At 39.9% G+C, this 14,986-nt stretch overlaps 1 protein-coding gene and 1 non-coding gene across 6 annotated transcripts in view; one reads left to right on the top strand and one right to left on the bottom strand.

Moving 5' to 3' along the window:
- Positions 1 to 14,986, top strand: part of Cecr2 (CECR2 histone acetyl-lysine reader) — a 117,328-nt gene that overhangs the window by 57,354 nt on the left and 44,988 nt on the right. For all 5 annotated transcript variants that reach the window (XM_075982922.1, XM_075982923.1, XM_075982921.1 and 2 more), the window contains exon 2: positions 3,708 to 3,802. In XM_075982922.1, coding sequence (XP_075839037.1) covers positions 3,708 to 3,802 — 95 coding nt within the window. The remainder of the gene's footprint in view (positions 1 to 3,707; positions 3,803 to 14,986) is intronic.
- Positions 885 to 1,009, bottom strand: LOC142856621 (U6atac minor spliceosomal RNA). Its single transcript, XR_012911669.1, has one exon. It is a non-coding gene; the product is annotated as a U6atac minor spliceosomal RNA (small nuclear RNA).

The raw sequence follows: 14,986 nt of genomic DNA, 5'->3' as shown, positions 1-14,986 counted from the left end.
CTGCCGAGTCATCTCTTCAACACCCCCCTACCCCCAAACTACTTTTAACTACAGTTCAGTAGTACCTTGCTACTAGCCGCTTGGGTGCACATTTTAGTAGCGCAAAGTGTATTCACACTGAAATACATCTCTAGAACTTTTTTATTTTCTGTGTCTAATGTGGAAAAGGTTAACCAAGCTGATTCTTTTGTTCAGCAGGATTAAAATGGCTTCTGTTCTTTTTGTTATTGCTGTTTTCTCCTACAATAGTCTTACTGTACATTCCACCACACAATGAGATAAAGGCATGTTTCACTGTCTTGTCTTTGGTATCATTTATTGATACAAACTGCTGGGACTCACCATTACTATACGAGAGGGATAAAGGCGCTATTTTAAAATTTCTGGGAGGTGACAGTATCAGTGTGTATCTCTGGCTTTGCCTGTCTTTTCCTCCTGTGTGTGCACTGATGAACCTAACCTTAATAACTCTTAACCTAAAATTCTCTGGGGAAAAGGCCATCTAGAAGTGTGTCTTAAAAGGGCCGCTTCTGACTCCATAACTGTACCTCAGGCAGGGTCTGTGTTGATGTCTGTGACCCATGTTGCTACCAAAGGCCACACGGATGCCTGGGGTCTAAGCCCCAACCTGTAACAATGTTGGTGACCGAGGGCTATCCTGCCTCCAGGACCCTGGTGTCACCTGGGCTGGGCTGCTTATGAGGGCCATGTCTGTGTCTCTGGCCCTACAGCAGGCAGGGTCTGAATTGATGTCTGTGGTTCTTGCTACCTACCACCAAGGCCCAAGTGAGTGAAGAGGTGTTGGAAAAAGACAGAGTTGTTTTTTTTTGTTCTGTTTGTCCCCCCCCCCCCCCCACTGTAAATTTTTTTCTTTAAAAAAAAAAAAAAAACAGTGGTTAGATGCCATGAAGTAGGTGGCATGTCTTAACCGTATGCGTGTTGTTAGGCCCAAGGGCCTCTTCCATCCTTGTCAAGGGGAGTGCTAACTTTCTCTCTTTTTATACAACATCCAATGTAATATTTTTTTGTGGTGGCGGGCGGGGGCGGGTCTCTTGGAAGGATATGGAGGGACTGGGATTGGGGTGCATGATATGAAGTTCCCAAAGAATCAGTAAAAAATTATTTTATTAAAGGGGATTGAGTAGGGCTGTTGGTATATATATTTCAGTGGTGAGTGCTTGTTTATAATATTGAAGGCCTTAGGTTTCATCCCCAGCACAGAGGAGCAGGGATTGATTCAGTTATGTTTGAGACAATGTGGTAGACAAGGAGACATAGTAAGTCCCATAGAGTGTGTGTTACAATGTGTTAAGGTAGCTATGGTATTTTGGCAGGAACACAGAATAGAAGGCATCTAGGAAGACTTGTTGTAAAAGACAAGTGTCTTGAACTTATTACAGAGAGGCAGGCAGTCAGGTTTGTTCTTTTGAATGCATAGACTATTGTTCACAATATTGTACCTCAGGGAAAAGGAGTCAGCTCACAGCCAATGACTGTTAACTATCTAACAGTCTAGCTCTAAGTGATACCACTATATCTAGAGGCATAGTTTACTCACTTGGACTTTGGTTAGGGGTAGCACAAGTTGTCTAGTGCATAGCAAACTACCAGGTAGGGAAAGGACAGTGAATGCTGACTCCACAGCAGAGGCTCCTCTGGAGCAGTGTTCCTTGAGAGCTACAGAGGCCTCAAGGCCTCATGGCCTCAGTTGTGCTTAGCCAAGTCACCAGGGTGCCAGACACTCAACATTTATTAGAAAAATCCCTTGTTGCTGTGTGATTCTTGTAGTGCACTGAAGTTTGTTGGAGACCAGCTTTTGATGAGCTGCCCTGGGCGTGGTCCTTTATAGCCCTTCAGAGTTTTGTCTCCTCCCTGCAAACTTTCTGTCCTTGCTTCTGATGGGTGTGGGTTAATGACTCTCTAGGGCTTTATTGACCTACCACACACAGGTCTTTATTATTATTATTATTGTTGTTGTTGTCATTATTACAACTGTAGGGATGGAGAGAAGACACCATCACATGGGCTTCAAAGATGGAATTCAGTTCACCAGACTTGGACAGCAAGTGCCTTTACCCTCTAACTATCTCACCAGCCCCACTGAACCTTTCTAAAATAAGAATGTTAATGAGGGAGAGGGAGTTTTGTTTGCCCAAGAGTAATTGGGTAACTTTTTTCCTTTTCCCCCCTTGGCTCTATCACTGATTTACTGACTTAGAAAGTCATTTCTTTAGATGTTTGTTTTTTGTTTGTTTATTTTGAAAATATTGCTGTTATAACCCATATTGGCCTTGAATGTTCTATTCTGCTAACGTATTGAGATTGCAGATGTGCTATACTAGGCCTAGCTATCTGTTAGGAGAGTTAAAGTGTGTGACCTATAGTTTACCTTCTACCTTAAGCATTCCTGGATTCTAACTAGGTTTAAACTGTGAGCCTTTTGTTATTGTTGTTGTTGGTGGTGGTGGTGGTTTGTTTTGGTTTTTGTTATTTTAGAGTCTCGAGTAGCCCATTACATTTTGAGAATAAAGACTTCCAAATTTAGGACTTTCAATAAATAAATGGAACAATTTGTACAATTTCATAAAAACTTGATTGTTTCTCTATAGTAGAAATAGACTATGAACGCGTCGCTATATAATTGGTGTTGAGATCTGAAATCACATGTCTTGCTTTTGAGATAAGGTACATTTGATTTTTTTTTTCCTTTTAGTTTTAGATCTAGTTGTAAACTGGTCAGTTGTAAGCAGATGCTTGGGAATCTGTAAATTTAGGTTGTACAAAAATTAATGACTTAGAGCATATTTCATCAGAAAACATTCTTGTTTTGGAGGGTTGAGAAAAATAAGTTTACTGATGTTTTCCCACTACCACTTTTTGCCCATTGACCCATCTCTTAATTTCTAAGTTCTGTATGCAGATCATCTGTCTTCTGTAGCTTCTACCTGAACTTTCAGGGCAAGCAAATGCACCTCACCTACGATTAAATTATTAACAGTCGTTACCTCATTTCTCTCCAGATGATGTAAGGATTATTTTATTCCAGCAACCTGCTTTTATCAGTCTTGTAGGTAGAGCCATATATTCTCCCAGTGCTACTTTGTTCAAAACATAGAGGTTTCTTAAAGCTGTTGCTGGTGGGTTATCTAATAGGACTGTCAAGTAAAGATTAATTTATAATCAATTGTATGGTGTTTCTGTAATCTTCATTGTCATTAAAATATGAGCAAGGGTGATTCATTCTGTAAAGTGCTTTACAATGCAAGCATGAGAACCAGAGCTCAAATCTCTAACCCCATATAAACAAGTCAAATGTGGACTGTGTGCCTGCAACCCTAGTGCTGGGGAGGTGGAGATCCAGGTTAAGTCTTCCAGTCTCCTGGTTTGATGAGAGACCTTGTCTCATAAAATAAATTGGAGAAGCAATTGAAAAAACCAGCTCAACATCGACCCACAGCACGCATCACATGCACTTTCTGTCAAGTTCTTGATTATATAATTAGCATCCATTCTTAAAAAAGAAATTTCCTTGTGTATTTCTTCTACAAGGGAATGGAAGCTAGTAAAAAAGTAATAAAAGAAATAAACTAGAACGCGAAGCTCCCATTGTCCTTCTGAAAGTACACATAGGAAGAAGGGCAGCATTGTTTGTGACCGTCCTTTATTTAAGGAGATGTCTAATCTATTCTCTCTCCCCCTTCTCTCAGGAGTTAGAGGCAGCTCTTCACAGAGATGACTCGGAGTTTATCAGTGATCTGATTGCCTGCCTGCTTCAGGGCTGCTATCAGCGAAGGGATATAACGTGAGTAACCCTGGTCTTATTATTTCTTGTATAGGGAACTCATTAACCTGCTAACATTGGCTCCACTCTCTTGTGACAAACCCAGCGTTGGCCAGTACATAACAGTGTAGACTCCATATACAAGCACATTCACAGACTTTGTTTGTTCATTCTTGAGTTGTGTTCACCAGCAAATGTCATCCCCTTATGCTAGCTACTTTGAGTGTACAAATGTCTTCTCTTGTGTGTGAATTTTTCTGATTTTTGACTTGTACTCCTGGCAAAATATTGCCTAACAAATTAAAATCAGGTTTCGCTACATTCCTGTGGCTTATATATCTTCTGTTCTCATAACCAGTACAATAACAGAATTAAATTGGAGTCTCTAGGCTCCTTTCTTCCTTAACTGCCAAGTAGACAGCTCTTTGATGCCTTTGAGATGTTTAGAATTTTAGAGTAGATGTTATCTGTGTAGACAGAGAATACAGAACTTACAGATAAGGGCTCATCTCTGCTTTGCTTTGCTTTGAGACTGGGTTTCTCTGTGTTGCCCAGGCTGGCATAGAACTCCTGAGCTTATGATGAGCGCTTTCTGCTTCCACTTCCCGGATAGCTGGACTATAGACGTGGTCATCCAGATTTTCTTTGATTTGATCCAAGTTGAGACACCTTAGGACAGACTCAAACAATAGGCTGCCCTAGTCCCTTGGCCATTTGAAACGATGTAGGAGTTCAGTTTATGATTTTGAAATAGTTAAAGGTGGCTGGAGAGATGGGTCAGTGCTTAAGAGGTGGAGGATACTGCTGTTGAGGATTCAAGTTTGGGTGGCATTCAGCGACTCTTGTGACTCTCACTCCAAGGACTCCAATGCCCTCTTCTGGCCTCTGTGGGTATGTGCACAAACCCACACAGACACCCACATAATTACTTAATTTGAAAATATAGTTTGTTTTTTATTTTAAAAAATGGTGTGTTTCATCATTTTGTTATAGTGAATACAGTCTGCTAAGTTGGTAAGCTAGGCCTGGTATTAATGTTCATATTGGCTGAAAGAGTTGGACAGTGGTGTGTTTTTCATGGTGTCTGAGAGTTATTGCACTGGCCTTGAACTTGTTAGGTAGCCAAGGCTAGCCCTCACTCAGCTCTGGCTGTCCTGCCCCCACCTTTCTAGTCCAGGGATGGCAGGAGTGCTGAAATTACAGACATGCGATACCATGCCTAGCTTTGTCATCCTGCAAGTAGCTTTCTGACTTTTTATGTCAGCCTGCATGGCAGATATATTTTAGTGATATCTATAAATGTGCTATACTGACTTCTGGGTGAAATTTTGTAGACTGGTAAGCTAGAGGGTTAATTCTTTGAACTCAAAAGTAACATTGCTAGTGATGTGTGTGGAAGACTGGTTTGCTCTGTCTTAGGCATTGTTAGGAATTTTCTTCTTGGGAAGTGTGCTAGGGATCTGCTCTTCTGCCCTGGCCATGCTAAACACATTCTCTCTCCCTGAATTATACTGTTAGCCCTAAAAACACTTACTGTTGTCTCTGTAATAGTCCATAGGTTTAAGAGGAATGCTTTATGTTGAGTAAAGTATGTTTATCTTGAGTAAAGTATGTGTGGAGTAGTATTTTAATCTTGTATTTAATGCATACATGTTAAATTATATGTTGGTTTGGTCAGAGAGATTAAAAATGAATCTTACCATCACCACTACCACCAACTTCCTCACTGTGGCACCGACTGGCCTCAAGCTTATGTTTAGTTCACCTGCCTTTGTTTCTGAAGTGGTAGGATTAAAGACATGCTTTGTTTTGCCATTCCCAGTGTCATTTATTCATTTTAAAACACTTGTAATCACTTGTATATGGTTTGTAATTTCATATCTATGTTTCTTATAACAGTAATTTTTCTTATAACCAACTTTTCTCTAAATGTGATTTATCAGATAATCCAGTCTTTTGGGTAGATACTTTTTAACTGTGAGTAGTCTTATATTAAATTTACTAGCTGTTCAAATTAATCTCCTTATTTTTGTTTCTGGCTGTGCACTCAGTTGAAAGAAATGCCCAGTTAAAATTTGCCAATGGGACAGGTGCAGTTATGGCGTACTGGTTAAGAGCGTTGGATGTTCTTCCAGAGGACCCAGGTTTGATTCCCTCTTGTGGCCTCCTTAGGCAATAGTCCTGCACTTGGTGCAGAGGCACACATTTAGGCAAAACACAAATACACATAAAGAAAAGTAAACAATGTTTTTATAAAGATTTTGTCAACAAACCAGCAGACTGCCCACTACAGAAGTGGCTTTGTTTTATTTTTAAACCAACTTGGAAACCATGGGGTTTTTCAGTAATTTTTATTAGCTCTGAATATGGTGTCCTTTAGACCTGTCAGTTGTTAACCAGACTATCCTGGACTGTACAATTTTATGCTGGTAATTACATTATGATTTTTATCATTATAAGTAGACAGTTACTGCATAGTATGCATAAGAATAAAAATACACCTGGAGCTAGTGGTTCACATCTATCCAAGCACTGTGTAGGCTAAGACAAAAGGCTTCCTGAGAACTTAGGGCCAGTGTGAGCTAGAATGAGACCCTGGAAATCCCCAATGGAGAAAGACAATCACCGTCTTCCTTAGAGTAAAAATTGAGTTCACTTCCTAGTTAGGTCTGTTCCTTCTTCCCGAGCATGCCCTCTTGATTCAGAATAAAGTGTGTGCTGCGCTGACACTTCAGTGAAATGGTGCTCTTTTTCTTTGCTGTCCTAAACTAATGTGTCTAACACCCAAAACCATAAAATATAAAATATTTCAAAAACATAAGAACCACTCTTATCTCTCAGACCATTTAAAAAAGAAAGAAAGAATCTAGACATCAGATTACACCACAATGGGCCATGGTTTCTGGGTCCTCTTGCAGAATTACGTGAAACCCAGGCTGGACTCCAACTGGTTATGTAGGGTGATTTGAATTTGTGTGCATCACCATGCCCAGTAGTAGTAATCCTGCAGTAATGGGATTTACAACTATTGATGAGCATAAATGTTTACTTCGAGGTACCTGCAGCATATATAACATGATGTGAAAATTTCTGATTTCCACTAGTGAAAAATATACCTCCCACATTGCTGCTGTTGGTTACCTACATTCATACCTGCATTAGGTTTTTTTATATTCCAAGTTTAAATGCAATTTAGAATATGACCATGCAAAAAACTATCTAAAGTTATGATTGAGTTTTTCTCCCCTACCCTCCCACCCTAAGAGGAAGAGTGAGATAGAGTACGTCTGGCTAGCCTCTGCCTCAGCTGCAGTCCTTCTGCCTCAGCCTTCTGAGTCCTGGATTATAGGCATGAACCATTCATTATACTTGGAAGTTTGTTTCTGTAACTGAGGGAAAGTATAGCAAAGCAAGTGTGCATGTACCCAAGATAACCAGTGCCCTCCCCCTCGTGTTTGTATTTCCTTGTGTGCTGGGAGGGAGAGGGGGAATAAGGGGCGTTTGGTGGGGTTTTTGTTGTTGTTGAGACAGGGTTTTCTGTGTAGCCCTGGCAGACCAGCCTGGCCTTGAACTCACAAATATACCATTTCATCTAAGTTGAATTTTCTAAAGACCATGGTGAAACTTCATTCTAATTAAATAGATTTTGTTTAGAAATACTGTCTTCAGATAATAAAGCCTTGGTTCAAAGGTTTTCAGGTCCCATTTGTAATTGTCCAGGAGTTCAAGTTCAGCTTCATGCCCTCAAGATGAGGAAGGATGTTCAGGAATTCGTTTGTAACACTTGAGGGTGTGGTTTAGTGATGGAGCTAGTATGTTGGAGCCTTGGGTTTGATCTGTCACTAAAGAGGGGAGGGGGTAAACCTACCAAAAAAATAGTTCTTCAAAGGATTGTATGGGTGGTTGTTGAGTGAGGATGGCCCACATAATCCTGTAAATCCTTGAGTGTAGAACCTGCTCCAGTAGGAGAGTTTGGCAGACCTGTTAGGACCGTGCTGTGGTTGTGTATACAGCCTCTGGTTCTCTAGAAATCAGTTCTTGTCATTGGAATAATCAGCTATAATGGCCCCTCCTTGACTCCTATCAGCTGAGCCTCTCACATAGGTAAGGTTGGGCAAATAAAACACTCTACAGAAGTGTTATCCATGATTTAATTTTGTAAATATAAAGTGAGGAAAACTGGGATATGGAAAATCAGGATGATTTCACAAAGTGGCACATAAGGGATACCTTGCATGGGCTGAATTACCAAAGCAGCCTGGAATTGGGCCTTGGATTTAGTGTGTTAGTTACAAGTGGTGTTCCCCATTGATCTAGGCCATACTTGTAGTACTTTATATGGTACCTGTTTTGGGAATTCATTCAGCCAGTAGCTTTTGGGGGTACTGGACTTAGGTGTGGTCTTCTATCTGTGGGGATGATCTGAGGAAGGAGGTGTTCACTTGCTCTCTGACTACAGCTCCCTGCACAGAGCAGAGGACCACAGTGGCTCTCTACCTTGTTGTTTGTTAGTGTTCCCCAATAAATATTTAATACCCCCCTTATTTCACTTTTTAATACTTGTTTGTTTCACTTTTTAATATTCTTCTTTCGTTTTCTTTCTTAATATAAAAATTTAAATGTCAGTAACATGTTCCTTGCAGTGCTTCCTGGTCCCCCTTCCACATTGCTATTCTAGTTATGGGCCTTTCCCATTAAATAAATATTTTAAGGATTTAACAGGAGCTCTTTTTCTTTGTGGTTTCTCTTTCCTTATTGCATTGCAAAGTAGATTAGAATAATTGAGTGCTGATTGAAAATAACTAATGTCAAGAGTGAAGATAGGAATAAAGTATACCATGTCTTCATACTGCAGTGGTGTGTGTGTGTGTGTGTGTGTGTGTGTGTGTGTGTGTATAGCATAAAAATACCTGCCATTAAATTCTTACTGTAATGAGTTCATCTTTTCAAGAATGCTTTTTATGTAACAGACTAATTTATAATTCAGCTGGGGTCTTTGCTTGCTTTTGTTTCCATTATAAATAGAAGTTTTATCAGTTATAAACTTAGTTTTTTAAGGGTTAATTGTTTATCCAACATAATGTTAGAATTTTTTGTTGACCACTTATAATATTTTAAGAGTTTAGAAGTTTTGTTCTCAATGCAGAAAAAGCACATTTGTTCAGAAATTGTAATGACTGCTAAATGTGCATTCGAATGTGTCTTTATTGAGATGTCTTTTTTAAAAGATTTATTTTATATGTGGATGTTTTGCCTGCATCTAAGTGTGCACTGTATACATTCAGTGTTGGTGGAGGCCAGAAGAGGGCAACAGCACCTCCCACAATGGTTTTAAGCTGCCATGTGTGTGCTGGAAATTAAACCTAGATCCTCTGCAAGAGCCATCTTTTCAACCCATAGCTGATATTTTGTTTCCAGGTGTTTTCAGATAGGGTCTTTCCTTATGGCCCAGTCTAATCTTAATTTTGTGACCCTCCTGATTCCATTGCCCAATTACTGCATGCAGTGACTCTGATGCCAGAGATTCTTGACAAATGATCCAACACAGTCACTGCTCTACTCAGGACCATAGGTGCTGCAATCTGGTGTCGCTGTATACTTACTACCAGTAATTTTTTCTTTTTGGAGGAATGAAGAATTAAATTGGGTGTAGGAAAATAAGACAAAATTAACTGTCATTTATTGATGGACATTGTGTTGCTTTTAATGTGAGATTGTTATAAACCAAGTTACTATTGGGAGCCCACTATCCAGCTCCCAAATAAATCACATGGAGGCTTATTCTTAGGAATGCCCAGCTTTAGATTGGCTTGTTTCTTGCCCACTTTAAAAAAAAAACAAACAACAAAACAAAACTTAAATTATCCCGAGTACCTTTCTCTGTTTCTGTGTACCTTTTTTTTCTTTTCTTTTTTTTCTTTTTTTTTTTTTTTTACTTCTTTCTCCATGGCTTGCTGTGTAGCCGGGAGGCTGATCCCTAATGTTCTCCTCTTGTTCTCTTCCTCCTTGGGTCTCATTTATACTCTTTGCCTGCCAGCCCCACCTATCCTTGCTTCTGCCTCTCTATTGGCTGCTCGTCTCTTTAATAGGACCATCAGGTGTTTTAGACTCACAGCTTCACAGAGTTAAACAAGTGCATCATAAACAAAAGTCACATACCTTAAAATAATATTCCCCACAAGTTACTGTGAACATATACATGGGAATGTTTGCAGTCATTTTTTATTTCTTTTGATAAATAATGGGTCATATGCTAAGAGCTTCAAACTTTACAAAGCAGTTATACTTCTGTTTCTACTAGTACACTAATGCTATGTATCTTTGTAGCATTTGATGTTTTTAGCTTTACTGTTTTATTCAGATTTATATCTTGTTTTAGATGATATGTTTTATTCAGATGTATATCTTTCAAATATATTTGCTTGTTCTTGAAAGAATTTAAAAAGTTTCCATTTAGCTGCAGTTTATCAATTTTTACAGTATATTTCATCATCATCACCCCAAGGGACCTCGGTGTCACATAGACACCTTGTTGCATTTTTAAAAAGTTCTTAAATGGGCTGACAAGATTATTCAGTTAAAGCTTGACATGCAAGAAAGAGAACTCGAGCTCCAATCCTTTGGACCTGGTTAAATGCAAGCCACACCTGAATGTAATCCCAGTTCTCAGGCATCATAAACTGGCTAGCTAGACTAACTGAATTGGTAAGCTCTGTGTTCAGATGAGACCTGTCTTCATATAGAATGTGGAGAGCTATTATTATTGGAAAAGGCACCCTCTGTGTATGTGTGTGTTGTGCGTGACTGCCTCTTACTAAGGTGAAATTTGGACTGGGTATATTGGCACACTCTTAATTCCATCATTCGAGAGTCAGAGCCAGGCAGATCTTTGTTGTCAGAGCTTTCTGTCCTGCCAAGTCCCACAGCCATTCAGTCCCAAAGAAACACACAGAGGTCTACATTAGTTATAAAGTGGTTGGCCTATTAGCTCAGGCTTCTTATTAACTCTTACATCCAACATTAACCCATAATTCTTGTCTGTGTCAGTCATATGGCTTGGTACCTTTTATCAGCGAGGCATTCTCATCTTGCTTCCTCTGTGCCTGGGTGACAACTGCAGACTGACTTTTCTTCTTCCCAGAATTCTCCTTTTCTCATTGCCCAGCCTATACTTCCTGCCTGGCTACTGGCCAATCAGTGTTTTATTAAAACAATACAAGTTGACAAATCTTTACAAAATATAAGACCATTATCCCACAGCAGATCTTTGTGAGTTCCAGAACAGCCAGGATTACATAAAATTTAATTTGTGTTTTTGTTTATATGATATGAGATGAGGTGGGCATCTTTACTCAGTGTTGATATGTATGTTCTATCATCATACAAAGATAAAATATCTCCTCAAATTGGGTAGGATAAGGTCACCAACTTCATTCTTTTTAAATGTGTATAGGTGGAGATGGAGAGATGGCTCAGTGGTTAAGAGCACTAGCTGCTCTTCCAGAGGACCTGAGTTCCATTTCCAGCCACTAAATGGTGGTTCAAAACCATCTATAGTGTGATCTGATGTCCTCTTCTGATAATGAAGTCTTACATGGAAATAGAACACTCTACCTATATATGTGAATGATTGATGAGCATGTTAAGTCTATGTACCACATGTGTGCAGGTTTTATGAAAGAATAAGAGCATTGAATCCTCTAGGACTGTGGTTACAGCCATTTGTGAGCTGCCATGAGGTGTTAGGAATCGGACTTGGGTCTTCTGGAAGAGCAGCCAGTGCTCTTCACTGTTAAGCTATCTCTCTCTCCCTTATTCTTTCATTTTTTAAGAGTTGGAGGTTTGCCTTAGTTGGTAGACTGCTTGCCTAGGATATGCAAATCTCTCATCCCCAGCAATACATAAATGGGACATGGCATCATAGGCCTGCAATTGTAACAATTGAGATCAAAGTGAAGACAGGAAGATCAAGATCATCCTTGGCTATAATAAGTTTGGGGCAAGCCCAAACTAAGCAAATTAAGATTCCATCAAAAAAGTGGGGGAGGGTTTGTTTTTACCATTGTACTTTCACCAGTGGTGGTGCACGCCTTTAATCCCAGCACTCGGGAGGCAGAGGCAGGCGGATCTCTGGGAGTTCGAGGCCAGCCTGGTCTACAAGAGCTAGTTCCAGGACAGGCTCCAAAACCACAGAGAAACCCTGTCTTGAAAAACCAAAAAAAAAAAAAAAAAACCCCAAACCATTGTACTTTCACATAATTCTAAAAAATGTATTGTGTGTGTGCCTGTGAGCTCTTGTGAATGGAGGTCAGAGAACAACTTGAAGCAGTTGGTTCTTTCTCTCCTTTTACCATATGGGTCATGGGACTCCAAACACATGTTTTCTGGCTTGACTGCAAGCAACTTTGCCCAATGAACCATCTTGTTGGCCCAATCCATATAAAAATTTAAATTCGATGTATTGGTATCTAACTCTAAAAATCAGTTAATCTGCTGTGTCCTTGTTCAGAGTCATGGTTCAAACCTAGGGACTTTCACACATTAGGCAATTGCTGTATCACTGAGCTACACCTCCAACCCTATTCATTTTTCTTAGGCTCCCTTTATCTGTATGGCATAATTGCTCTTTCCTTTAATCATTTGTGTGTGTGTGTGTGTGTGTAAAACGAATGTGCAGTGTGCAGGTGTACTCTGTAGGCATGTGTAGACAAGAAGTTGAGACCAAGTTGTCTTCTTCCTCAATTCTTCACTTTTAAAAATGTATATGTGTGTATATTGTTTATACATTTATGTATGTATGTGTGTTCACGTATACGTTGAGGCCCAAGGTTGATGTCAGAAGCCTTCTTTCATAGCCCTTAACCTTACATACTGTGGCAGAACCCCTCATTTGAACTTAGAACTTAGTGATTTATGTAATCTAATTAGCCAACTTGCTCAGTCCTCTCTCTGCCCCCACATGGTAGAAACATAGGCTGCCTGCCAGACTCATTTGGTGGGTGCTGGGAATACAGTCTCTGATTTTCTTGTATGTATAGCAAGGACTTTTTGAGTTTTTTGAACTCCAGAGCTCTGTGTAACTTTGGAGCATGTCCTGGAACTCACTCTAGACCAGACTGACCTCAAACTCACAGAGATCTGCTTGCTTCTTCCTCTCGAGTGCTGGGATTAAAGGTATGCACCACCACCTGGCTCACTTGAGACAGAGTCTCTCTAAAGTTGGAATTTGCTGCCAGTGTTGCAGTGCCGGGATCTGCCTGCCTCCACACTCCTCTCCTATTGCTAAACTCACAGATAATAGCAGTCTACCCAGTTTTTATTGTAGGTGTTAAGGGTCCAAAACTGGTTCTCATACCTGCACAGAAAACTCTTGATCCACTAAGACATCTTCTGAGCTCTTTCCACTTTTATTTCGTTATTTTTCCGTTTGTTCTTCTGAGCTTGAATGTATAAGTCATTAATTTGGAGTATAATGTAAAACTGACTATGAAGCCTACCATACTCTTTTAGAATGCTTATTTTTATCTCCTAAACTAGTCTAAATCACTAGTGGTCACTTTTTACTTCCTCCACCCTCAATTCTCTGTCAGCAACACTGTTTTGCTTGTTTATCAATCACAATACATTTGGCTATTCTAAGTACTTAAAAAAAACTTTATCTTTTATCTTTAGTGTTGTATGTGTGCATATGTGCTGGTGCTTGAAGAGGTCAGAGGTGTTAGATTCCCTTCAAGCTGGAGTTACAGGCAGTTTATTAGCTGCCTTATGTAGGTGCTAGGAATTGAACTCTGGTCATCTGGAAGAGCAGTGCTCTTAACTAATGAGCTATACTTCTGACCTTGGGGTACTTCCTAATAGTGAAATTATGCAATATATTTTAGTATTGGGCTTCTTTTACTTAATCAGTTGTAGTTTTCTATATTTTATTATGAATCCCCAAACTAAAAAGAAAGAAAAAAGAAAACAGTGTTTTTCTCTGTAGCCTAGATTGACCAGTAGCTCACCACATAGGCCAGTGGGTCACTACGCCTTTGGGACTCAAACAACTTGTTCACAGAGGTTACATGTAAGATATTTTCATTATGATTCATAATAGTAGCAAAATTACAGCTGTGAAGTAGCAACAAAAAGAATTTTATGATTTGGAACCACTACAACATGAGTGTAGAAGGAGCTGCGGGCAGTATTCCAGCCGCCCGGCTCCAGCTGCCTGGCTAGCTTATGCCCCGAAATAACAACACACAAACTGTATTCATATAAACACTGCCTGGCCCATTATATCTAGCCTCTTCTTGGCTAACTCTCATATCTTACTTAACCCATTTCTAATAATCTGTGTAGCACCACGATGTGGTGGTTTACCGGGAAAGATTCAGCATGTCTGACCTTGCCGCTGGCTCCATCGCATCTAACCAGAGAGGAGAGGCTTGGCGCCTGGCTCACTTCCCCTCTTCCCAGCATTCTGTTCTGTCTACTCCACCTACCTAATTTTCTGACCTATCAGACCAAGCAGTTTTCTTTATTGAATAATGAATGAAACAACAGATTCACAAATGACCTTCCCACATCACATGAGGAACTATATTAAAGGGTCACAGCACTAGGAAGGTTGAGAACCTCTAATTTAGGTGATCATTGTCTCTCAGCCTCCTGAGTTCTGGGATTGCAGGTGCAAGTCACTGAGACTCAGTTACTTCCTTTCTTTCAGTGGGCAGATAATGCCTTGTTGTGTTGATACACATTTTAGTTCTCTACCCATCAGTTCAAGGACAATCACATTGTGCGTGCTTGCGTGTGTAGTGACCTGTAGTTGGACTTCCTTGTCAGACTATTTTTTTGGGATTGCCAGCCCCAGAGACTTCTTATTAATTATGAATGTTTGACCTTAGCTTAGGCTTATCCCACTACCTCTTACAGCTTAAATTAACCCATTTCTATTAATGTTCTGGATGTGACTTTTTACCTCTCCTCTATTCCAATTTTCCATGTGTCTCGCTGGCAAATCCACCCAGAGTTCCTCTCTTTCACTGGAAGGCCAACCTATTTTCTCCTGCCCAGCTGTTGATCATTCAGCTCTCTATTAAACCAATCAGAACGTGCCTTAGGCAGGCAAGGTAAAGCAGCTACACATCTTTACACAGTTTGTTCACATAACCATCAACAGTAACTGCTTTCTTAATTTCTACATAGGCGTTTTTTTAAAAC

Source organism: Microtus pennsylvanicus, chromosome 8 (genome assembly GCF_037038515.1).
Source record: "Microtus pennsylvanicus isolate mMicPen1 chromosome 8, mMicPen1.hap1, whole genome shotgun sequence".
In the NCBI taxonomy this organism is placed as follows: Eukaryota; Metazoa; Chordata; class Mammalia; order Rodentia; family Cricetidae; genus Microtus; species Microtus pennsylvanicus.
This window is presented reverse-complemented; position numbering and strand designations above follow the sequence as displayed.